At 44.1% G+C, this 26,405-nt stretch overlaps 2 protein-coding genes across 4 annotated transcripts in view; both read right to left on the bottom strand.

Annotated features, from left to right (window-relative positions):
- LOC141047235 (uncharacterized) overlaps window positions 1-26,405 on the bottom strand; it is a 376,268-nt gene that overhangs the window by 13,509 nt on the left and 336,354 nt on the right. The window contains exons 1-6 of one of the 3 annotated variants that reach the window (XM_073542215.1): window positions 7,063-7,273; window positions 6,288-6,438; window positions 5,979-6,158; window positions 5,772-5,895; window positions 5,609-5,688; window positions 5,319-5,409 (exon numbers count right to left, since the gene is read on the bottom strand). The exons of the other annotated variants lie outside the window; for them this stretch is intronic. Of the exons in view, the coding sequence (XP_073398316.1) occupies window positions 5,319-5,409; window positions 5,609-5,688; window positions 5,772-5,895; window positions 5,979-6,158; window positions 6,288-6,365 (553 nt within the window). The 5' untranslated portion in view covers window positions 6,366-6,438; window positions 7,063-7,273. Of the gene's footprint in view, window positions 1-5,318; window positions 5,410-5,608; window positions 5,689-5,771; window positions 5,896-5,978; window positions 6,159-6,287; window positions 6,439-7,062; window positions 7,274-26,405 lie in introns of those variants that run through there. 3 annotated transcript variants of the gene reach the window in all.
- The window catches only part of LOC141047227 (uncharacterized), a 480,556-nt gene that overhangs the window by 301,832 nt on the left and 152,319 nt on the right, over window positions 1-26,405 (bottom strand). The gene's annotated exons all lie outside the window — the stretch shown is intronic.

Here is a 26,405-nt window from a genome sequence, read left to right as displayed (position 1 = left end):
AGCACATATGGTGGAACCTGCCACCAATGAGGGTAAATATAGTAATCACACCAATTGAAATCACTACATAATATTACCTTTTAGACTGGTCTGACGTAAGAGTCCACCTAGGAGTACCCTAGGATACTATTATGGGATAATGTTGAATATTACCTGTGGTGTACCCTAGGTATTTTTGCCCACATGCTATTTATGGTCATAACTGACTTCTATACCACCTTTTTCCTGTATTCCTGTTATTTCTAATAAAATCATCTTGGTAATTTTGATAAAATTGTTGTATGGGACTTTTTTTCGTGTGTTTTCTCTCTCATATATTTTCTAGAATTATTTTTGCGATTGTCCTACGATGTCCAAAGTAAGACCCACTCATGTAGTGATACACTTGTATTTTTCCATCTTACTTCTATAAATGGGGTGTTTTTTCACGAAACTATTATGATACAGTGACACACGTCAGATTTGAAAAATGGGCCCTGATTAGGAGAACAAAACTGGCTGCGGGAAGTGGCTAAATCAGAGGATTTGGGGTGCAAACAACTGCAGTCAAAAACTGAGTATAGATAATAACAGGGCTGTGGAGTCGGAGTTAGTTTTGGTTGGAGTCGGAGTCGGTAGAAATGTACCGACTCCGACTTTAAAAAAAATGTATTAATATTTCATAATTGAACTTTCATATGAATTTTATAAATGTTACTCAAATATATATGTTCTATCAAACTATGAACAACAGTGATAAGCAGTTCTGCTGGAGATAGAGACATTTCTTACTTCTTGTGTGTCACTGTTCTCCACTGCCCTTATCTAATCTTATACTTGGTTAACCTCATGCTGCCCCAACCCCCCTACTTACAATGTATGAAACTGAAAGTGAAAATGTGTTGCAAATTCTTAGTAGTAAAGCTCCTCCTCTAGACTAGATCATACTAGGTGTGCGTCTTCCAAGCATCTCACAGCTGCCTGCTACTCAGAAGAGGAAGACTGTAAGAAGTATTATCCTTTCAACAAACTTTGCATCAGTTAACTGTGATTACATGAGGAATAATAACAGTATTACTGACCACTATATCAGTTGTACGACCTGGCAATAATTTTGTACAATTGTTTTTAGGAAAAACAATTGTCATTTGGATTGTGAATGCAGAATTAAAAACCTGAGAATGTCAAAGAAGCATCACATTATATCAGCTGTATTTGAACATTTCACCATCACTCAAGATAGAAAACATTATGTCTGTCAGTGTATGACAAATGATCCAGACGAAAACAAATGCTGTGAAGCCAAGATGAGTGCATATTCAGGCAAAGATAAAAATGCTCCTACCAGAGCTTCTAATCTAAAGAGACATTTACAGCGCTTTCATCCAGAAGTACTGAAAGCAGTGGATGAGAAAGACTGCATCCAAACCAATGAACCAGTGCCCAGCTCTTCCAGCCAAACAAGGGAGCAGAGAACTTTGCAGCCATCAGTTGCAAGATATTTTGTCAGTGACAAAGTTACTGTGACAATGACAGTAGATACATTTAAAAAACAGATCATAGAGCTTGTTGTAAAGGATAGTGTGCCTATTTCATTATTTTCACGACCAGCTTTTATGTGTCTGAATGGGGAAATGGCCCGCAAGCTTGGTGTTTCTCTGGAGAGAGAGAGTATTAGAAAATTAGTAATCGAAGAAGCTTTTAAACAAAAGGAAGAACTTAAAAAAACTCTCAAGGGACGCTTTCTGTTTCTTAAAATGGATGCCTGCACACGTCACAGAGTGAACTATTTTGCCATCAATGTCCGATTTGTTTGTGACAAAAATGAAATAGTTACCAAGACATTGGCAGTAAAAGACACCAAAGCTCATCACACCAGTGAGTTTCTCCAGGTCTTGGTGGAAAAGGTTCTGCAAGACTATGAACTTAAAAAAGAGCAAGTTCTTTCTGTTGTAACTGACAATGCTTCAAATATGATAAGTACTATTAAGCTAATGAATGAGAGTAATGATGGTGACCAGCAGCTAGAAGAACATTCTGGGTCCACAGACACAGAAATGTTTGAAATAGAGGAACACAGTATTGTAACTGAGAAGCAAACTGAAGTTGCTTCAGATGAACAGCAACATGATAGTTTAGATGATCTTGTTGAAACTGTGTCAATATGTTCTTTCATTCATCACATGTGCTGTGTTGTGCATACGCTACAGCTGGCTATAAGAGACAGTCTGCAAGAAGGACATGCTGCTGCACTGATTGGCAAGGTGAGAAAATTGGCTACTGTTGCCAGAACCCCTAAAGTTGACTCAATTTTGAAGAGACGTGCTGGAAAAGGGGCAATTATTGATCAAGCCACACGATGGGGCAGTACTTACTTAATGATTCAGCGCTTGGTTGAACTGAAAACCTTTCTTGTAGACATGGCTAACCCTCAACTGACGCTAAATGAAAGTCAGTGGAATCAGGTGACTGAGCTGGAAAAATTGCTAGAGCACCCATTTACAGTGACTAAAAAATTACAAGCAGAGGACTTAACTCCAGGTATTTTCTTAAAGGAGTGGAAGAACCTGATGTTTCGCCTGTCCCAAAGAGGAGGGTTAATTGCAAGTGGCATTGCTACATCAATGAAACGGAGAGAGGAGCTACTATTACAAAATAACATTCTTTTGGCAGCTGTTTATGTAGACCCAATGCATCGGATTGTTCTAGATGATCAACAGCTAAGTAAAGATAAAGAAGCTCTGTTTGAAATAGCAGTAAGGATGAAAGGGTTGCAGAACAGTCAGGAGGAACAAGAAGAATTTGGTCGTCCTGCCACATCTTCACCCTCATCATCAACTGATGAAGAATTTAATTTCGAAAAATATTTGGATCACAAGGACCGCGCAAAGCGTTCCCGCATAGAAGAAGAGTCATCCCCATCAAGGAACACAGCCAGTACATTTCAGCAGAATTTTTCATGTGCACTAAAAGAAACTGAGAAATTTGACCGTTCATCAAAAATAACAGCGCAACAAGCGATTCCTCTGTATCCTGACATTGTCAGAGATGTTGCCCGAGTGGTTACTGCTTTGCCACCAACACAAGTTAGTGTAGAGAGGTTGTTCTCTGCTCTCAAAATAATTAGATCAGATTTGAGGGCATCCATGAAGGAGGATCTGACAGAGGCAATACTTTTTCTGAGGACAAATTTATAGATTTCTTCTTATTAACTGCATAAAAGTGTTTATTGCATATTTACTTACAGTTTAGAAAAGTTTATAAAAGTTATTTGCTATATTCTAATTGTATTCTAATAAATGTAGTTTTTGCTCTAAGTGGTCTGATTACTTATATGATGGTGAGAAACTGAATAAGCACGATGTTTAATATTTTACAACAGTAAATTTGTTGTTATGAATTGGCCATTTATGAAGGAGTCGGAGCCGGAGTCGGAGCCTGATAAAATCCAGGAGTCGGGAGTTGCAACTGTGGCTTACCGACCCCACAGCCCTGGATAATAACACATCTACTAAAATGATCAAACTCAACAGTCTTCATCAGAGAAAAAAAATGAGTAACTAGTGGTGAAACCTCTCTGGGGTAATTACAGTATGTGGCTCGGTGGCTCTTGGTCATCTAAACTATCGTAAGTGGTTTCCAAGTTTTTTTTAAACTATCGTAAGGGCCAATATTTTCTATCAAATGAGTTTCAAGAAGAAATATTAGACAATTAAAAGAGAGCTTTTTATAATAGTGCAGAGCTGAGGTGTCTTAAATTTAGATCGCAGGCATTTAGAAGAGGCAATGGAGACCTTTTTTAAAGAATTCCAGGGAGTTACAGACTCCCATAAATGAAGCAGGCCGATCCCACCACAATCAAACTACAGTGCTTCATGGAGTTGCACACTGACCTGAGAGACTTCCTGGTCATCACTGCGCAAGACAGGAAGTCACAGCAGTGGAGACAAGGATGTCGTCGTGACGACATCGGGTCTCCATGGCAGCGATCGGGACCCCATCTCATGTTGCGGGGTCTCCGATCCAAAGGCAGAGGGGCTGTCACAGCTGACAGCCCCTCTGCCTGCTCCCGGAACGCTGCAATCATGTTTGATTGCAGTGTGCCGGGTGTTAAAGAACCAGGAGCGGTACGTGACTGCTCCTGGCACTTAGTGCCGGGTGTCAGCTGTGATAATCAGCTGACACCCGGCCGCTATCAGCCGCACTCCCCCCGTGAGCGCGGCCGATCGCATATGATGTACTATTCCATCCATGGGAAATAAAGTCGCAGGTCACATGGAAGGAATAGTAAGTCTAATGGCAGACAGGGGTTAAATAATTTTAACAGGATAAAAGGAAACTCTGCTGTTATTGTACAGAAATTCACACTTGGCCCTCACTGCACATTTACTGTTGTTGATCATAAAAGTGACGTTTGGCCAGAAAGACTGGACCTGGTCTTGTAGGGACCATATGAGCACATTCAGCAGCACAGAAGGGAGAGAAGGTAGAATCATCCAATATGCAAATACAGAGGGACAAAGTAAAAAAAAACTTGGGACAATCTTACTATGTATTTACAACTCTCCACACAGTATAATGGGCCCCACATAGTCCTCCATATAGTATAATGGGCACCGCATAGTCCTCCATACAACATGATGGTCCCCACATAGTTCTCCATGCAGTATAATGGGCCCCACATAGTCCTTCATATAGTATAACAGGCTCCACCACATAGTCCTCTATACAGTATAATGGGCCCCGCATAGTTGTCCATAAAGAATAATGGTCCCCACATAGTCATATAGAAAAATGGGCACCACAAAGTGCTCCATACAGTACAATGTGCCTCACATAGTCCTCCATACAGTATAATGGGGAGGCGGTGCCGGGATACTAGGCCAAATACAATCACCCTGTTGGCCAGATTTGGCCCGCAAGATGGAGTTTGACATGTGTGCAATATCAAGATTCTAGTAAGCCAACAGCACCATTCCCCTCCGCTTTCTCTTAAAAGGTCCATCATAATATTTTTCTTCAAGTGGTTGTCTTACTTGTCAGCACATTGTACATACGCTGTCATTAGGCTTCATAGTTTACAGATCTGGGCAGGAAAGGGTCAGCGTCTTCTAATCCCAAGGGGTAGGTGGATCCTCCAGGTGGTAAGTTCGATAGAAAAGGGCTTTCAATACCCAAAGTCATTTGAACTGTTTTGGGTGGAGGAGAATGCTGTTGTCTAGAGGAAAACTGGTGATTGCACGATTGTGATACGGCCGGACTACACCACTGATAAAGCAGCCACAGCCGGTGACTGAGAAGAATCTGTGACTTCTCTGCATTTAGTGGTTACTACTCACCTGGATAGTCATATGTGGGAATCTCCTCTTTACACCACTCATCACCCCTCACATATGTCTCTGTAGTATTAATATGGGTCAGATCTTCACCCTGAAACAAATATTGTAAAAAGTCACAGACAGATGGAGAAGTCACATCTATGATCAGTTCTAATCCTGCCATCTCCACCGTCCTCCTTACACAAGTATAAAACATATAATACTGGTGGATAAAACAAGACTGAGCACAAGACCTTCACAGCAGTCTACACATCATAGGGGAGATCTCATGACACCTTCTCTCCATCTACCTGATAATGAGGAACATTGGGATCTTCTTGTGGAAGAGGATGGGGACATCTCTCTGGTGTTGTCCTCTTACTGGATAGATCTGGAGGAAACACATACAGGGACTGAATTCATTCTTTACATACAGATAATTATAGGCCATGTGTATTTAGTCCTGTCTATTACCTGGTGATGTGAGGGGCTGGGGAACCTCCATCATGACGTCCTTGTACAGATCTTTCTGTCCTTCTAAATACTCCCACTCCTCCATGGAGAAATAGACAGCGACATCCTGACACCTTATAGGAACCTGACACATACAATGATACCGTCATCCCCCTGATCCCTTCATAGCGTTACTGTATAATGTCCCAGCATTCCCAGCAGTGTCACCTCTCCAGACAGCAGCTCAATCATCTTGTAGGTGAGTTCTAGGATCTTCTGGTCACTGATGTCCTCATACATCAGGGGGTGAGGTGGAGGCCCAGTGATTGGGCTCAGGGGTCTTCCCCATCCCTCAGACACAGGGTCCTGACAGCGATCACTAGAGGTCTTCTTCACTACTGTGTAATCCTGGTTATGGAGAGACACATTAATAAAGCTCACTACAGACATTTCCAGAGTCCTCACCTCTCCAGTTCTGTCCATCTGTTATTCCCATAGATAAGAATGATGTAATGTGACGTCATCAGAATCTCTCACCTCTCCAGTAAGCCGGAAGAGGATCTCTAGGGTGAGGTGTAATATCCTCTCCGCCATCTTGTCTCTGTCCATATCCATCTTTGATGGGTAAATCAGGAAAATTCTTTTATATAGAAGATCTTCACTGAGAGGATCCGATATTTATAGAGACCTGAATGAGAAGAAGATGAGCCGATGTAACATCATAAAATCCTGTGTAATAATACAATTACTGGAGATAATAAGGGAAACATATGAGGAGATTTATTATTTTACATCTACTAATAAAACCTATATATTTAGGCCACAGACAACAAGCAGTTTCTCCCTCGGAGTCGGCAGCTGAATACGTTCCTCATAGACTCATCTTCCATAACGCTAATTCTCGTCTCATTTCCCGACACTGGAATCGGCATTAGCAATACTGCAGGAGATATTCATTACACGGGACAGGAGAAATAACTACTTCATGATGAGGACGACATCTTCATCTTCTACTACGGCTCTAGAAACATATTTGTCCAGAGTCGGTCACTGACTCCATCCCCACCGCCCGTCTATATGAAGGTTTCCCGTCTTCCCCGCACTGTAATCTTCTATCACGTTAGATCTCAGGTCTGAGTCACACACAGAAGTTTGAGGCTTTTATAAAAGCTTTTTTGTAAGAACAACAAGACAATAGTTATATGATGCCGATGTCTCCATGTACGGTGGTTTTTCCCTCTGGATAAGTTGCTGTTTTTTTGGTACTTTCCCCCCAATTAGAAGGGACACCTGTGGATATCGGGGTCTTTACCTGTTGCAGTCCTGGTGGGATTTACTCAGTAAAGTGGATGTTGGACAAACATCACCATCGATTAACATCAGACGGAAGGAAGGATGAAATCCACTGCGGCCCCTGCAAGAAAAGAATGAGAAAGAGCAGAAGTCTGGTGAGACCACCGAGGCCGGATATTTCTATGGCTGCTCTGTGCACACAGGACCTGTGATGAGGTCACAGGAGGGGAGGAGTCAGGGGTCACATGATCAGTGGCCTCAGTGTATGCAGGACTCTGCTGTGCTGGTTGTCATGGTGCTGGATGAGGGGATGTTTCTGTGTGGGGTCAGGAGGGGTTAACAGTGTGGATGTAGCAGAGCCGTGTGTGTGCGAGGTGTACGGAGCGGAGCCGTGTGTGCGAGGTGTACAGAGCGGAGCAGTGTGTGTACGAGGTGTACGGAGCGGAGCCGTGTGTGTACGAGGTGTACGGAGCGGAGCCGTGTGTGTACGAGGTGTACGGAGCGGAGCCGTGTGTGTACGAGGTGTACGGAGCGGAGCCGTGTGTGTACGAGGTGTACGGAGCGGAGCCGCGTGTGTACGAGGTGTATGGAGCGGAGCCGTGTGTGTACGAGGTGTACGGAGCGGAGCCGCGTGTGTACAAGGTGTACGGAGCAGAGCCGTGTGTGTACGAGGTGTACGGAACGGAGCCGTGTGTGTACGAGGTGTACGGAGCGGAGCCGTGTGTGTACGAGGTGTACGGAGCGGAGCCGTGTGTGTACGAGGTGTACGGAGCGGAGCCGTGTGTGTACGAGGTGTACGGAGCGGAGCAGTGTGTGTACGAGGTGTACGGAGCGGAGCCGTGTGTGTACGAGGTGTACGGAGCAGAGCAGTGTGTGTACGAGGTTTATGGAGCGGAGCCGCGTGTGTACGAGGTGTACGGATCGGAGCCGTGTGTGTACGAGGTGTACGGAGCGGAGCCGTGTGTGTACGAGGTGTACGGAGCGGAGCCGTGTGTGTATGAGGTGTACGGAGCGGAGCCGCGTGTGTACGAGGTGTATGGAGCGGAGCCGCGTGTGTACGGTGTGTACGGAGCAGAGCCGCGTGTCTACGAGGTGTATGGAGCGGAGCCGCGTGTGTACGAGGTGTGAGGAGCAGCTGTGTACAAGGTGTATGGAGCAGAGCCATGTGTGTACGGTGTGTACGGAGCGGAGCCGCGTGTGTACGAGGTGTATGGAGCGGAGCCGCGTGTGTACGAGGTGTACGGAGCGTAGCCGCGTGTGTACGAGGTGTACGGAGCGGAGCCGCGTGTGTACGAGGTGTATGGAGCGGAGCCGCGTGTGTACGGTGTGTACGGAGCAGAGCCGCGTATCTACGAGGTGTACGGAACGGAGCCGTGTGTGTACGAGGTGTACGGAGCGGAGCCGTGTGTACGAGGTGTACGGAGCAGAGCAGTGTGTGTACGAGGTTTATGGAGCGGAGCCGCGTGTGTACAGAGCAGAGCCGCATGTGCACGATGTGTGAGGAGCAGCTGTGTACAAGGTGTACGGAGCAGAGCCGTGTGTGTATGGTGTGTACGGAGCGGAGCCGCGTGTGTATGAGGTGTATGGAGCGGAGCCGCGTGTGTACGAGGTGTATGGAGCGGAGCCGCGTGTGTACGAGGTGTATGGAGCGGAGCCGCATGTGCACGATGTGTGAGGAGCAGCTGTGTACAAGGTGTACGGAGCAGAGCCGTGTGTGTACGGTGTGTACGGAGCGGAGCCGTGTGTGTATGAGGTGTACGAAGCAGAGGCGTGTGTGTACGAGGTGTACGGAGCGTAGCCGCGTGTGTACGAGGTGTACGGAGCGTAGCCGCGTGTGTACGAGGTGTACGGAGCAGAGCCGCGTGTGTACGAGGTGTACGGAGCAGAGCAGTGTGTGTACGAGGTGTATGGAGCGGAGCCATGTGTATGCGGACACCTGTGTGTACTCTGTATACAACAGTATACCCCCAGCTTCGGTCACAGACCCCCTGGCTCTCTATCCCCCTGTAGAACTGACCCCGGACACACACGGTAAAACTGCAGTCATTGGTCTCTCCTCTTTCGCACATACACTGAGGAACCCTCCTACAAAATGTGAGAACAAAGTCATTACTACAGGACTGAATGAGAAAGGGATTTATTCTACAAGAAACGCTGGGGCCACAATGAGAGAATCTGGGCCCCGTGGCTGGATACTCCGGGCCCCCAGCGTGTTAGGACCAGACGGGGTCTTTGTCCCTGGAGCTTCTCTACTCAGTATAAGGAGACTCTGATCTCGGTCATATAAAGAGGGTTGGAGTAAAATAGAAACTGCCTGAATATGAGACCTTGTCTGATCTCTGTGTCCGGTGTAAGAACTATGGAGATCGTGCTATTCTCCTGTATAAACCTGGCGCTGGGGCCCGAATATTCCTGTAATCACTAATGGCTGGATATGTGCAGGTCCATCTCTTGAATGCGTTCCACACTGAAACTCATAAATAGAAACGTACTGGAGGGCGCGCAAAGTCCCAGAACGTGTGCTCGGAAATGACGCAAAGCGCTGGAGCACCCGGGCCAGAAGTGCCATGCATCCTCCGATGCATATCATCTTCATAGTTTATGCCACACACACGGACACGGCAACGCGTTTCGATCTGTATGATCTTTGTCAGAGCCATAGAGATACATTGATCTCGACTACATATATACTACATTTGATCCAATGACATGCACAGAAAAGAATCATGTGATAATTTAACTCTTAAAATTACAAACCAATTTATAAAATAAAAACATATATTACAAAAAAGAAATATTCTTATTTTCAACAATAATGAAGCATTAGGTCATTTCGTTTATTCAGACCATTTGGGGATCGGGTATTAAGGTGATAAATCCAGAAAGCCTCTCTTGTTAGCAGGCGTCGCTTTGAGTCTCCACCACGGAAAGGGATTTTAACCTGTTGTATTCCTTGTACTTGGAAACTCGAGGTGTTTCGAGCATGATGCATAATAAAGTGCTGAGACACAGCTGATAAATTTCGATTCATATTGTTAGTGTTCTGAATGTCATATAGATGTTCCCTAATGCGCATTTTCATTTTTCTAGAGGTACACCCTATATAGGATAATTTACAAATAGTACAATTTATTTTATATATTACATTAGTTGAATTACAATTAATATATTGTTTTATAGTATATTCCACTTTATTTGCCGCATCGAAAAAATTTTTTGTGACATTTGCATATCTACATGTTTTACATTTTGTGGCCCCACACCTAAAGAAACCATTGCAAGTTAACCAAGTTTTATTTATTTTACTATTGAGAGAAAATAAATTGGGTGATAATTTATCTCCCAATGTAGGTGCTCTTCTCGACACTATATTAATGCCTGATGTTAGTATTTCTGCTAATTTAGCATCCTCATATAAAATAGGCAAATATCTGTTAATAATTCTCTTGATTTGTGGAAATTGACGACTAAACTGAAAACAAATATATGGTTTTCTACCTATAGCTGTCTCATTTACATTTCCATTGGTAAAAATCATTTCATTACGATTTTTCTTTTCTATTATTCGTTGTGCTCGATTTAGGGACCAATCTGTATACATGCGATTTTTTAATTTTTTCTTTGCATGTTGCAGTTCACTGTTTAAATTACTCTCTTCACTACAGTTGCGTTTAACCCTTGTGAGTTCCCCCACTCAGCATGGTTCTAATCCTTTCTATAATCAGGTAGCATGGTATGGCAGATATATCGATGATACCCTAATTATTTGGGATGGAGATGTATCTGCCATACCATGCTTTGTGCAATATCTTAATTCCAACCAATACAACATTAAATTTACGCATGAACACAATATGGAACATATTTCTTTTCTGGATTTGGATTTAGTTGGTGTTGAGGGGGAAAAGATTTCTACGAAAACGCATCACAAACCCTACAGTGGGAATACCATCTTGCATGCTACTAGTAGCCACAATAAACACACCCTTAAAGCAATACCAGTGGGGGAACTACATTGGGAGATAAATTATCACCCAATTTATTTTCTCTCAATAGTAAAATAAATAAAACTTGGTTAACTTGCAATGTCACAAAAAATTTTTTCGATGTGGCAAATAAAGTGCAATATACTATAAAACAATATATTAATTGTAATTCAACTAATGTAATATATAAAATAAATTGTACTATTTGTAAATTATCATATATAGGGTGTACCTCTAGAAAAATGAAAATGCACATTAGGGAACATCTATATGACATTCAGAACACTAACAATATTCCGTGGTGGAGACTCAAAGCGACGCCTGCTAACAAGAGAGGCTTTCTGGATTTATCACCTTAATACCCGATCCCCAAATGGTCTGAATAAACGAAATGACCTAATGCTTCATTACTGTTGAAAATAAGAATATTTCTTTTTTGGAATATGTTTTTATTTTATAAATTGGTTTGTAATTTTAAGAGTTAAATTATCACATGATTTTTTTCTGTGCATGTCATTAGATCAAATGTAGTATATATGTAGTCGAGATCAATGTATCTCTATGGCTCTGACAAAGATCATACAGATCGAAACGCGTTGCCGTGTCCGTGTGTGTGGCATAAACTATGAAGTTGATATATTTTAAGTGATGGAATAAAGAAGAAATTTTTATACGCAGCTGGGACTAATTGCTCTTTCTAACTGATTACACGTCAGTCCAGACGGAGTTCCGAGGTCTGCGGTGAATGTCTGGTGAGCTGGCATTTGTTTGTCTTTTATCCTCCGATGCATGTCATACTCCAGCGCTGGAACGCATGGACCTGAAGATCACTTGCTTCCATACTGGATTGATGTGTACCAAGCTGGAATGCATGCCCAGCATATACCTGTAGTGATCAGTGCAAATGTCAAATCAAAAGGAACTGACAATAGATATTTGGGAGAGTCTGCGGGGCCATATAAGTACCAACAACCTCCTAAAGTGGGACATCCACCACCCAGCCCCCCTCAGAAAAGGTATACCCAAAGGACAGTTCCTCAAATTGAGGAGGAACTGCTCTAGTATCCAGGAATTTCATAGACAAGCAGGTGACATGTACAGCTGGTTTAGGGATAAAGGTTATCCCCAATATATTCTAGATTCAGCCCACCCTTTTGCAGAAAATAAAGATAGACAGTCCCTTTTACAGTATAAACAAAATGAAAAAAGAAGGCAGCTCCCAAAATTACATTACAAGGCTTATTGCCACGTTTGATAGAAACCATGACCACGTCCGGAATGTACTTAGGAGACATTGGGACATCCTAAGAATGGGTCCGCACCCTAGGGAGATGATGTGGACTACCCGCACAATCACCTGTAGGAGATCATTTGGTACACAGTCACTACAAAAAAACCTACATATGGAGGTATATGGCTGGATAGGAAGACCGCGTGGGTTCTATAAGTGTGGAGGCTCATTTCTGTAAATGGATGAGATCCAACAAAGCTTTCACAAGTTCATCCACTGGGAGAACATTCTATCAGAGGGACTTCTCAAATTATAAGACTGAGTGCGTAGTGTACGTGGCCCATGTCACTGTCCCCTGGATTATCTGGGGAAAACAGAGAGAATTTAGAAGGAGGGTGAGTGAACATTTGTGAGACATAAATGATCATGATACCCCACTAGCGAGACTCTTGAGAGGGACACACGATGGGGAGATGAATAAAATCTGCTTCTCTGTTTTAGAAGTGGTCAAACCTCGTCCCTGGGGGGAGATCATGAAAGGAATATGCTGAAAAGAGAAAGGGAGTGTATTTTCAGAATGGATTCACTTACCCCAAAAGGATTAAAAGAACAGATAGCGTATGCTTGTTTCTTGTAGACATAACCTGTGTTTGGACCATCCATCTGGATTTTCTCAAGCCATTTGCTACCTCATTCCCTTTGTTATAAGGTTCACTTATTGATGTGTATTTATCTATAAACATCAATGAATTTATATATACCTGAATTTCTACCTGACTCCAATTATGTTCAGCTGAAATGTCAAAACAATTCTATATATTTTCACCTTATACTTATATGGCCCCGCAGACTCTCCCATATATCTACTGTTAGGTCCTTTTGGTTTGTCATTTGTATTGATCACTACAGGTATATGCTGGGAAAGCATTCCAGCTTGGGACGCATCAGTCCTGTATGGGAGCAAGTGATCTTCCGGTCCATGCGTTCCTGCACTGGAGTATGACACGCGTCACTTCCAGTCCGACCTCTCCAGCACTGAGCCCTGACATGCACAGTTAAATGCGCGTCATTTCTGAGCATGCGCTCTGGGACTTAGCATGCCCTCCAGTATGCTTCTATCTATGAGTCCCAGTGTGGAATGCATTGGAGAGATAGACCTGCACATATCCAGCCATTAATGATCTTGCGGTGCAGAGCATGCACAATACTATTGTATGTTTATGTTCATTTAACAGGAAGTGAGAGACTGTTTGAGGAGTGGTCTGGCCAAGCGGGCTATTGAAAAGGACCCTCTAAGAGAGGACACATGTACATCGTATATCATGAGCTGACATCATTATATCAGGCCTCCTGATGAGCCAGTATTACGATTCACTTGACTCGAGTAACAAGCATTTTAGTGCTCGCTCATCACTAGTAAGGATGATTCTGAGAAAGTTCAGGAATCAGCCCAGAACTGCAAGGGAGGATCTCATAAATGATCTGAAGAGAGCTGGGACCACAGTCTCAAATATTACCGTTAGCAACACACTATGTCGTTATGGATTAATATTCTGCAGGGCACGCAAGGTCCCCCTGCTCACACCAGCAAATGTCCAGACCCATTTACTGTAAAGTTCACTAATGACCATCTTGATGATCCAGAGGAGGAATAGAAGAAGGTCATATGGTCAGATGAGACCAAAATAGAACATTTTGGCATCGGCTCCACTCACCTTTTTTGGAGGAAGAAGGATGAGTTTAACTCTAAGAACACTGTTCCAACCTTGCAGCATGGTGGGGGAAACATTATACTTTTGGGGATGCTTTTCTGCAAAGGGGACAGGATGACTGCACTCTATTGTAGAGAGGATAGATGAGGTCATATATTGCGAAATTTTTTACAACAATCTCCTTCCCTCAGTAAGAGCATTGAAGATGGGTGGTGGCTGGGTCTTCCAGCAAGACAATGACCCGAAAAACGCAGCCAGGGCAGTTAAGAAGTGGCTCCATAAGAAGCATTTCAATGTCCTGGAGTGGCCTAGCCAGTCTCTAGACCTGAACCTAATAGAAAATCTTTGGAGGGAGATGAAACTCAATGTTGCACATCAATAGCCTTGAAACCTGAAAGATTTGGAGAAGATCTGTAAGATTCTTTATCACAGTAGAAGTGTACCTACTAGTGATGAGCGAATGTGCTTGCCACTGCTTGGTACTTGCCTGAGTATCACGGTACTCGGTGTACTCCGCGAGCACCAAGCATTTCCAGGATTACTCGGCGGGAACTTGGGTCTCCACCCAGCATTTTTGGCAGACTTTAGAGACCCAATCATGCTGCAGGGATTGTCTGCCAGGCTATGAAACACCGCAGCCATCTTTGTTGTTGTCGTGCAGTGATTGGCTGGCCGCACATCATCATCAGGGGTATAAGAGACCGGACGCCGCCCTTCTCGGCGCATTCAGCTCCGGATTGAGAGAGTATAGGGAGAGCGGCTGCCTTGATATGGTCAGAATTGGGGATTTATTAGGTAGTGTGGGATCTACCATTCTAAATACATCCAGCTATACCAACAGTCCTTCTAAGGAGTATATAGGTTCCAGTGTTAGACAGGCAGGGTAGTGTACGTCGCTGTATACACATCAGTGCAAGGCCTGCAGGCACTGTACTGTATGTGTGTACAGTTGTGGCCAAAAGTATTGACACCCCTGCAATTCTGTCACATAATACTCAGTTTCTTCCTGAAAATGATTGCAAACACATTCTTTGGTATTATTATCTTCTTTTAATTTGTCTTAAATGAAAAAAACACAAAAGAGAATGAAGCAATAAGCAAAACATTGATCATTTCACACAAAACTTCAAAAATGGGCCAGACAAAAGTATTGGCACCCTCAGCCTAATACTTGGTTGCACAACCTTTAGCCAAAATAACTGCGGCCAACCGCTTCCGGTAACCATCAATGAGTTTCTTACAATGCTCTGCTGGAATTTTAGACCATTCTTCTTTGGCAAACTGCTCCAGGTCCCTGATATTTGAAGGGTGCCTTCTCCAAACTGCCATTTTTAGATCTCGCCACAGGTGTTCTATGCGATTCAGGTCTGGACTCATTGCTGGCCACCTTAGAAGTCTCCAGTGCTTTCTCTCAAACCATTTTCTTGTGCTTTTTGAAGTGTGTTTTGGGTCATTGTCCTGCTGGAAGACCCATGACCTCTGAGGGAGACCCAGCTTTCTCACACTGGGCCCTACATTATGCTGCAAAATTTGTTGGTAGTCTTCAGACTTCATAATGCCATGCACACGGTCAAGCAGTCCAGTGCCAGAGGCAGCAAAGCAACCCCAAAACATCAGGGAACCTCCGCCATGTTTGACTGTAGGGACCGTGTTCTTTTCTTTGAATGCCTCTTTTTTTCTCCTGTAAACTCTATGTTGATGCCTTTGCCCAAAAAGCTCTACTTTTGTCTCATCTGACCAGAGAACATTCTTCCAAAACGTTTTAGGCTTTTTCAGGTAAGTTTTGGCAAACTCCAACCTGGCTTTTTTATGTCTCGGGGTAAGAAGTGGGGTCTTCCTGGGTCTCCTACCATACAGTCCCATTTCATTCAGATGCCGATGGATAGTATGGGTTGACACTGTTGTACCCTCGGACTGCAGAGCAGCTTGAACTTGTTTGGATGTTAGTCGAGGTTCTTTATCCAACATCCGCACAATCTTGCTTTGAAATCTCTTGTCAATTTTTCTTTTCCGTCCACATCTAGGGAGGTTAGCCACAGTGCCATTGGTTTTAAACTTCTTGATGACACTGCGCACGGTAGACACAGGAACATTCAGGTCTTTGGAGATGGACTTGTAGCCTTGAGATTGCTCATGCTTCCTCACAATTTGGTTTCTCAAGTCCCCAGACAGTTCTTTGGTCTTCTTTCTTTTCTGCATGCTCAATGTGGTACACACAAGGACACAGGACAGAGGTTGAGTCAACTTTAATCCATGTCAACTGGCTGCAAGTGTGATTTAGTTATTGCCAACACCTGTTAGGTGCCACAGGTAAGTTACAGGTGCTGTTAATTCCATAAATTAGAGAAGCATCACATGATTTTTTGAACAGTGCCAATACTTTTGTCCACGCTCTTTTTTATGTTTGGTGTGGAATTATATCCAATTTGGCTTTAGGACAATTCTTTTTGTGTTTTTTCATTTAAGACAAATTAAATGAAGATAATAATACCAAAGAATTTGTGTTTGCAGTCATTTTCAGGAAGAAACTGAGTATTATCTGACAGAATTGCAGGGGTGTCAATACTTTTGGCCACAACTGTAGGTACCCAGGAAGGAACTTATATCCTTCCAGGCTACGGTGATGAGATTCATTTGGAATGATAAGCATCACCGGATCTCCAAGCGTGTCCTTGTCTCCCATAAATCACAAGGTGGCCCCTCGGTTCCTGACATTCTTAAAAACTACTAGGCCATGCATCTAAGAAGGATCCCCTCGTGGGCTTCATTATGGGCATATAGCAAATGGACAGAGTTAGAAAAGTTGTGACTAGCTCCAATTCACCTGAACTCATTGCTATGGTCCAGCAGGACCTTTAGAATAATGGTACCTTTGTTGGGTTTCATGAAGTTCACGAGGGAGATATGGATTTCATGCTTGGTTTGGCCTCTTCTAATTCGCCAATGACCTCATTTATATTTCAGCCCTTGCTGCCAAACATCCGTGGACCTCGGCGGGTATATTTAGGTTTGCAGATGTGGTTGACGAGGACACGCTGGAGCGTCGTACTTTTGATGCTCTTAAATCTAAATTTGCTATGTCTAATAAAGAGTTTTTCCAATATTTGCAGATCAGGTACTTTGCTACCTCGTTTTATGGGACATACAAAGGTTTCCTTACTAACTGACTTTGAGAGGATATGCAGAAGAGGACCATCGACTAAAGGTCTAATTTCAGAGATATATGGGCTGTTTTCACCTCCGGAAGGTCAACAACTTAAGCATCCTTACATGAGCAGATGGGAGTCTGTTTTAGGTAAAGAGATATCATACCAAGATTGGCATATTATTTGGGAGATGGCTGCCAAGACCTTCATTTGCACACTCTATAAAGAAAACCAGTACAAAATTCTGATGTTCTGGTATCATACACCTGACCTCCTACAGAGATTGAACCCCCTACTATCAAGGTTAAGTTGGCATTGTTGATTTGAGGTGGGATCCTATTATCATATTTTTTGTGTCATGGTCACTCGTGGCTGGACACAGCGCCTCCAGCAGGGTGGATTTAGATGACACGCGTGACCCTGGATACACCGCCTCCAGTTGGGCGAATTTAAATAATAAAACGTGCTGCTGGATACGCCGCCTCCATCAGGCGAATTTCGGAAATACACGTATATCTGGAAACCCCGCCTCCAGTAAGGCGAATTGAAACAATAAAAGGGAAAACCTGGGTAACAATAACAATGGTGGCCCTGCGATAGGGAACGGGGAAGTGGAGACCTCCTGCACTCCCCTGAGTCAGTGTCTCTACACTCCTAACTGTTGTGAGTTCATTTTCCCCTTTACCGTCGATGTCTGATGAACTCCCTCTTCTGGTGAAGGAAGGTAGTAAGGCTGATTACCAAACACCTGATCTGGTAGATGATGACTGGGTAACAGGAAATGCTGACTGGATATAAGGCAGCCGACGCCCTTCTGAGTCGCTGGTGATTTCTCTGCTGGATTCTTGGAGACCAGTCTGATTCCTGCTTCCCAAAGATAAGTTTTTGCTCTGCTATTGAACTTATTAGTTTTGTTTTGTTTACCTTGTTTTTTGGAGTTCAGCCATCCCCGGTCTGGGGTGTGCTGAGTTCCATTTTTGTCTCTGATCAGTTTGTCTCTTTGCTCTGTCTTCAGAATTTACCTGAGTGCTGATATAGTCTTTTTGAAGTCCTAGCGACTTCAGGGCCTGTTTTTCCTATCAGACGGTTGGGACATTTTTTGGTAGGGTTTTTTACGGATTGCAGACAGCAGCTTTTCTATCCTGTCCTTTTTAGTTAGCTTGGGCCCCATTGTTTGCTCAACCTATCTTTCTATCTGTGTTAGTGTTTTCATCTTGCTTCACCGTCATTATATGTTGGGGGCTGCCTATTGCTTTGGGGTCTGCTCTGGGGCAGTTTAGATTTCCCCTTTCTTTCTTTAGGCCTATTTCGTTCTCCGGCTGTGATCGTGATCGAGGGGTCTAGGGCATCGTAGGAACCCCCCACGGCTACTGTTAGTTGTTGTGGATAGGATCAGGGGTCTGCAATCCGATAGCTACCAACCTCTCCGGTTTTCTGGACTTAGCTTGTATTTTTGTTTTTTCCTCCTTCTGTGACTCATTCATAACACCTAACGTTCCCTAGGCCGGTTCGGCACCGGGCGATGATCAGGAACCTAAAAACCCTGACTCGCCCTGCATCTAAACCCTCACTAGTGAAGTGGACGGCGCGGAAACTAATCCCACCACTGCACTAAAACACACATAAGGAAAAGAGACAAAACAGGGAAACACCACTTAGCTTTGCTCTGTTGCTTATGCTCCCAGCAACAGAGCCTACCACCTGCGTGCATCTTTTCCTCCAACCGGATCCAACACCATAGTGCAGCCTTGGAGCAAACAGAGTCCACCACCTGCGTGCAGCTGTCCAGAAACAGAGTCCAGCATATGAGTCCAGCTTTCCAGCAAAAGAGTCCAGCATCTTGAGTCCAGCTTTCCAGCAACCGAGTCCAGCATCATGAGTGCAGCTCTACACCATAGCTGCCACTCCACCAAGCCATGCAAGAACTCCTTGTTGACACCATAGCTGCAACTCCACCAAGCCATGCCAGCCCTCCTCGCAGACACCATAGCTGCCACTCCAGGACTCTCACTGAGCTGCCCGGGACTCTCCTTCAGCTCCATCCTTCACACAGGCTTGCTTGTAACTGAGGACTAATCACCAACAGTGATTGCAACACCTGACACTCTTTTATAGGTAAGAGCCAGTAATCACACCTGCTTTAATCACATGCACTAAACAAAAAAAAAACCAGAGTGCAATGACGCTCACCACCACTGGGGCAAACTAGAACTGAAAACACCGGTGCAATGACCATAACGGCCACCGGGGGCAAAAACCAACTCCGAGCACACAGCTCAAGGAAAAAAAAGGTTACTTTGTGCATTTATCTGTCAGATCCAACCTGGATCATGACAGTACCCTCCCCTTATTGAGGGGCCTCTGGACCCTCAAGACCGCTCCTCATTAGGGAACGACATACAGCGGGGACGCCCAGATCCAGAGTTCACCCCAACCACTACCTGACACTTCAGGTTAATGACAAACGCACCGCTGGTATTGGCAATGTATGTTCTGGAGGCACCACACATCTCCAAAGCACCGACCTGGGGAACGAGTTATGTATCTGTATGTTTGGTATGAGCTGGTAAGACTCTGCAACACACTTCCACAGGATGTTTTTTGGTGGCCACCCATACATGCTCGTTCACACACAGGTTCGGACCTGAACGTTTACTGCCACACATTCATTTGTCATAATTCGGTGAACTCATTCTGGGATCGACAACAGAGGCGTCCCCCTGTGTCACCACACTCACACCCCCGCTATTCGCCAAGGGAACACCACCCTCCAACCCTTTACACCACGAGTTCTGCGCCTCCCAGGGTTGGCTAATGGCGAGGGTTGAGATTTGCCCCTACTCCCCCGCAGCGCACCTGCTGCTCACACTGGAGAGGAAGGGGCCTGGGATATGGAGGAAAAATACACTCCCTGATCGCCTTCCTCCACATGACCAGGAGAGGGTGGCTTCTTCGGTGGTATGGAAGATTTGACGTGAGCCCCACGGACTATAACACCAGTCTGCTCACTACCGGGACATACCCCTTCACCTCGGGGAACCCCAGACAGCACCATGGAGACACCAACTCCACCCACCTGCCTGGGTGCGTCCGCCTGTATGAGCAAGTCCCGCTCCCCAGCAGCGACTCTAGGGGGCTTCATTGCCAGCTGCTATTTGATTTTCCAGTTGAGTCAGAGGGAAGGCCCCAGACCCTGATTACTGCTGCTGGAACTGCTTACACACCATGCAGCTCCTCACTCACCTCAGTGAGGCCCAGCAGCAAATGCTCACAGGTCTGAACATGGCCCGAGGCTCACCAGAAAAAAAAAGTATTGGTTGGTGATAAAGTCATGGTCACGCGTGGCTGGAGACAGCGCCTCCAGCAGGGCGGATTTAGATGACACGCAAGACCCTGGATACACCGCCACCAGTTGGGCGAATTTAAATAATAAAACGTACAGCTGGATACGTCGCCTCCAACAGGCGAATTTCGGAAATACACGTATATCTGGAAACCCCGCCTCCAGTAAGGCGAATTTAAACAATAAAAGGGAAAACCTGGGTAACAATAACAATGGTGCCCGTGATAGGGAACGGGGAAGTGGAGACCTCCTGCACTCCTCTGAGTCAGTGTCTCTACACTCCTAACGTTCCCTAGGCACCGGGCGATGATCAGGAACCTAAAAACCCTGACTCGCCCTGCACCTAAACCCTCACTAGTGAAGTGGATGGTGCGGAAACTAATCCCACCACTGCACTAAAACACACATAAGGGAAAGAGACAAAACAGGGAAACACCACTTAGCTTTGCTCTGTTGCTTACGCTCCCAGCAACAGAGCCCACCACCTGCGTGCATCTTTTCCTCTGACCGGATCCAACACCATAGTGCAGCCTTGGAGCAAACAGAGTCCACCACCTGCGTGCAGCTGTCCAGCATATGATTCCAGCAAAAGAGTCCAGCATCTTGAGTCCAGCTTTCCAGCAACCAGGCCAGCATGAGTGCAGCTCTACACCATAGCTGCCACTCCACCAAGCCATGCAAGAACTCCTTGCTGACACCATAGCTACAACTCCACCAAGCCATGCAAGCCCTCCTCGCAGACACCATAGCTACCACTCCAGGACTCTCACTGAGCTGCCTGGGACTCTCCTTCAGCTCCATTCTTCACCCAGGCTTGCTTGTAACTGAGGACTAATCACCAACAGTGATTGCAACACCTGACACTCTTTTATAGGTAAGAGCCAGCAATCACACCTGCTTTAATCACATGCACTAAACAAAAAAAAACAGAGTGCAATGACGCTCACCACCACCGGGGCAAACTAGAACTGAAAACAGCAGTGCAATGACCATAACGGCCACCGGGGGCAAAAACTAACTCCGAGCAAACAGCTCAAGGAAAAAAATGGTTACTTCGTGCATTTATCTGTCAGATCCAACCTGGATCATGACATTTTGGTCCTGTTCAACGATCATAGACTTTTGGGAGGAAGTGAGAGTACTAATAAATAAGGTTCTATATGCCGAGGTTGGGTTATATCCGTTTATATATATATATTAAATATTCCTCCTAAGGGGATGAGCAAAAACTCAGCCAAACTGCTACTGCATATCCTTACAGCGGCGAAGGGCTTGGTTGCCCTTCACTGGAAATGGGCCTCTCCTCTTTCCCATCAACAGTTATTAACAGAACTAAAAAATGACAAACATAGCATAAAAATGGGTGCAACTTTCCACACATGGGTTAACAATCACATATAGTTAAATCATTAATCAACCAAAGTGTACAGTGTAAAGTGTAAAGTGTACAAAGTGTACGGACGATGTCCGGACCAACTGCACATGATTAAAAGTCCAACAAGACTCGATCACTATCAAAAAACTTTATTAGTCATACATTAAATGGAAAGACAAAGGCTGGTGAGGGGGAAAGAATGTGCACATAAAACCAGCATCAACAATAGGCTGGTGAAGACCACATACTGATACAAATCACATCTATAAAGATCATATGTATAGATAGACAATATTATAACCATGCTGTCTTATCAAACAAATAATAGTCCATAGGTCATAGAAGTATATATGTCTCTACCAGTCAAGACAGGAATAAGTAGAGTACATAAATAACAGAGGCAAATACCTGAGAGAGTATAACAACAGCAGCATTATCACTTGGTCCACCAGCCCACCCCGACACGCGTTTCAGACTAGGAACTCCTTCCTCAGGGAGTGTGTCACAGGTGCACAACTTGAATGTATATATAGTTATATGGCCGGAAGTAATGGAAGTTTCCATAGCACCGCCACATCAGCCGGGATGCCTCACACACGGTCAGCCGACGCCGGAAACACGTGGGGCCCCACGTGACCTGGTGCCGGATACACTGCAGAAGCGGAAGTCGGCGGGCACAGCGGCGATAGGGAGGCGCATGCGCATACAAGGTGTGCATCAATCGGCCATCTTAGATGTAGGCAACAATAAGGGCAACTATGCAAGGAATTGACATGGGTGAAAAGCATAGACGGTGCAACAATACAACAAATGAGCTAAAAAAAAACCATACCAGGCGCTAACACAAAATATATATTACACAGACAGAAACAACGTCAATTGCAAGTTGCAAATGCACATTCTAAAATGGACATATGCCCACATCAGAAATACCCCATACAATTCACCATATTGGGAGAACAGTCTAACTACAATAAATTACGTGGTATATAACTACTGTATATAAATACCCCCTAAATATAGGGCACGCTTTTTCCAGTGCTAATCATATCCGATCATGATATGGATGATATGCGGTAATAAATCTCAATTGTCTATCGCTGTTGGGCTCTGCAGGAAATCCAGTTTTATAAAGTAGGTCATTGCGAGAAGAATATTTGGCCTTGTGATAGGCCTTTTTGACTATACAACTACTATATCCCCGTGCTAAAAAGCGCGCCTTCAATTCCTCCGCTCTCTGCTCAAAATCATCCATTGTAGAACAGATGCAGCATAAGCGGGGGAACTGCCCACAAGGATGGACTTAATCATGTGATCTGGATGGCAGGAGGAGTCATGAAGGAGTGTGTTAGTTGCGGTGGTTTTTCTAATTATGTCAGTCTGTATAATACCTGATGAATCTTTAATAGTGACACCTAGAAAATCAATTTTATCCAAATTCCATGCAAAAGGTGTATATGTAGCTCGTTGTTGTGCCCTGCTAGACAAATAAGATGTCGTCAATGTACCGCCCAAAAAAGGGACATGGTCCATTGGCCCCTGTTTGTCCGACAGGAAGAGTTCCAACTCTCACAGTCCCAGGAACAGATTAGCATAGGACGGCTCAAAGGCCACTCCCATGGCTGTCCCCTGAAGCTGTAGGTAGAAGGACCCCTTAAAAACAAAAAAATTGTGAGTGAGCGTGAACTGTAGTAGTTCCAGCAGAAGCTCCCTCAAACCCAAGGGTAAGGAAGATGTACCAAGCGAAATTATCGTACGGATCCAAAACCATCCCGATGTTTAATAACAGTATAGAGGGATTCTACGTCTGCTGAAACAAGTAGAGTATCACGCTCTAAACACAATCCATAGCCCTTGCGCAACAGTTCCCAGTATACTTGAGGAAGGAAGGGGGGTTAGCAATCAAAGGTTGGAGGTGGAAATCAATCCACTTATTTATATGCTCCAAAAAGTTCCCCCTACCAGAGATAATTGGTCGGCCAGGTGGTGCCGACATGTTCCTATAAACCTTGTGTAGGAGGTACAGGGTATCAATCGTAGGATCATTCACTCATAAAGCAAATAGATGAAGCTGCAACTCAAGGAGAAGTCATTATTATGGGGGACTTCAACTACCCTGAAATACATTGGGGAACCGAAACCTGCAGTTCCAGCAAAGGTAATAGGTTTTTGACAACTATGAGAGACAATTACCTTTCACAACTGGTTCAGGACCCAACAAGAGGGGGGGCACTGCTAGAGCTAATATTAACCAACAGGCCAGACCGCATATCAAATGTAAGGGTTGGGGGTCACTTGGGTAATAGTGATCACAAATTAATAAGTTTTCATGTATCCTTTAATAAGATGTGTAGTAGAGGGGTAACAAGGACACTAAACTTCAGGAAAGCAAATTTCCAACAGATGAGAGATGATCTTGGTGCAATTAACTGGGACGATATCCTGAGACATAAAAATACACAAAGAAAATGGGAGACGTTTATTAGCATCCTGAATAGGACCTGTGCACAATATATACCGTATGGGAATAAATATGCGAGAAATAGGAGGAGACCACTATGGCTAAATAGAGCTGTAAGGGGTGCAATAAGTGATAAAAATAAAGCATTTAAAGAATTAAAGCAAGTAGGTAGTGATGAGGCATTAAATAAAAACAGAAGATTAAATAAATTCTGTAAAAAGTAAATCAAGACAGCAAAGATTGAGACAGAGAGACTCATTGCCAGAGAAAGTAAAAATAATCCCAAAATATTCTTTAACTACATAAATAGTAAGAAGCTAAAAAATGATAATGTTGGCCCCCTTAAAAATACAGTTGCAAACCAGACAGGCCCAAAAAAAATAATCCGCATGTGGCAATGTTCACATGCGGATTATTTTTTCTCCACTGGTGCACCACACGGCCAATCCCTGATTGTAGGCTGGCTGTTTCATTTGGTATTTATGCACCTGTGCAGCTGCCATTTTACTTGGGTCTGCTGCACCCTGGATTAGTGCAGATGCATTTGGGCCTGTCTGGTTTGCAACTGAATTTTTTTGAGGATTTGTCCTCTTTCTGTGGTTTTCCCCCTTAAAAATAGTCTGGGTGAAATGGTGGATGAGGATGAGGAAAAAGCCAATATGCTAAATGACTTTTTTTTCAACAGTATTTACACAAAAAATCCCATGACGGATAACATGATCAGGGATAAAAATTCTCCATTAAATGTCACCTGCTTAATCCAGCAGGAAGTACTGCGGCATCTAAAAATCACTAAAATTGACAAATCCCCGGGCCCGGATGGGATACACCCCCGAGTACTGCAGGAATTGAGCACAGTCATAGATAGACCATTATTTTTAATCTTTAAAGATTCCATAATAACAGGGTCTGTACCACAGGACTGGCGTATAGCAAATGTGGTGCCAATATTCAAAAAGGGGACAAAAACTGAACTTGGAAATTATAGGCCAGTGAGTTTAACCTCAACTGTGGATAAAATCCTGGAGGGTTTTCTAAGAGATACTATACTGGAGTATCTGGAGAAGAATAACCTCATGACCCAATATCAACATGGGTTTACAAGGGACCGTTCCTGTCAGACTAATCTGATAAGCTTTTATGAAGAGGAAAGTTCCGGACTGGACCAAGGGAATGCAGCGGACGTGGTGTACATGGACTTTTCAAAAGCTTTTTATACGGTGCCACACAAAAGGTTGATACATTAAATGAGAACAATGGGGATAGGGGGAAATATGTATAGGTGGGTTAAGAGCTGGCTCAGGGATAGGAAACAAAGGGTGGTTATTAATTGAGCACACTCGGACTGGGTCACGGTTAGCAGTGGGGTACCACAGGGGTCAGTATTGGGCCCGCTTCTTTATAACATTTATTAATGACCTTGTAGGGGACATAGAGAGTAGAATTTCAATATTTGCAGATGACACTAAACTCTGCAGGGTAATCAATACAGAGGAGGACAATTTTATATTACAGGAGGATTTATGTAAACTAGAAGCTTGGGCTGATAAATGGCAAATGAGCTTTAATGGGGATAAATGTAAGGTCATGCACTTGGGTAGAACGAATAAGATGTATAATTATGTGCTTAACTGTAAAACACTGGGCAAAACTGTCACTGAAAAAGACCTAGGTGTATGGGTGGACGACAAACACACATTTAGCGGCCAGTGTCAGGCAGCTGCTGCAAAGGCAAATAAAATAATGGGATGCATTAAAACAGGCATAGATGCTCATGAGGAGAACATAATTTTACCTCTATATAAGTCACAAGTGCGACCACGCTTAGAATACTGTGTACAGTTCTGGTCTCCGGTGTATAAGAAAGACATAGCTGAACTGGAGCGGGTGCAGAGAAGAGCGACCAAGGTTATTAGGGAACTAGGGGGTCTGCAATACCAAGACAGGTTATTACACTTGGGGTTATTTAGTTTGGAGAATCGAAGGCTTAGGGGTGATCTTATTACAATGTATAAATATATGTGGGGACAATACAAAGACCTTTCTAATGATCATTTTAGGCTACTTTCACACTTGCGGTTTTTTGATGCGCGTTTTTTGCGCACACA

Source organism: Dendrobates tinctorius, unplaced genomic scaffold, assembly GCF_039654945.1.
Source record: "Dendrobates tinctorius isolate UK_male_01 unplaced genomic scaffold, ASM3965494v1 ptg000126l, whole genome shotgun sequence".
Taxonomy (NCBI): Eukaryota; Metazoa; Chordata; class Amphibia; order Anura; family Dendrobatidae; genus Dendrobates; species Dendrobates tinctorius.
Note: the sequence above shows the minus strand (reverse complement) of the source record. Positions and strands in the feature narration are given on the sequence as shown.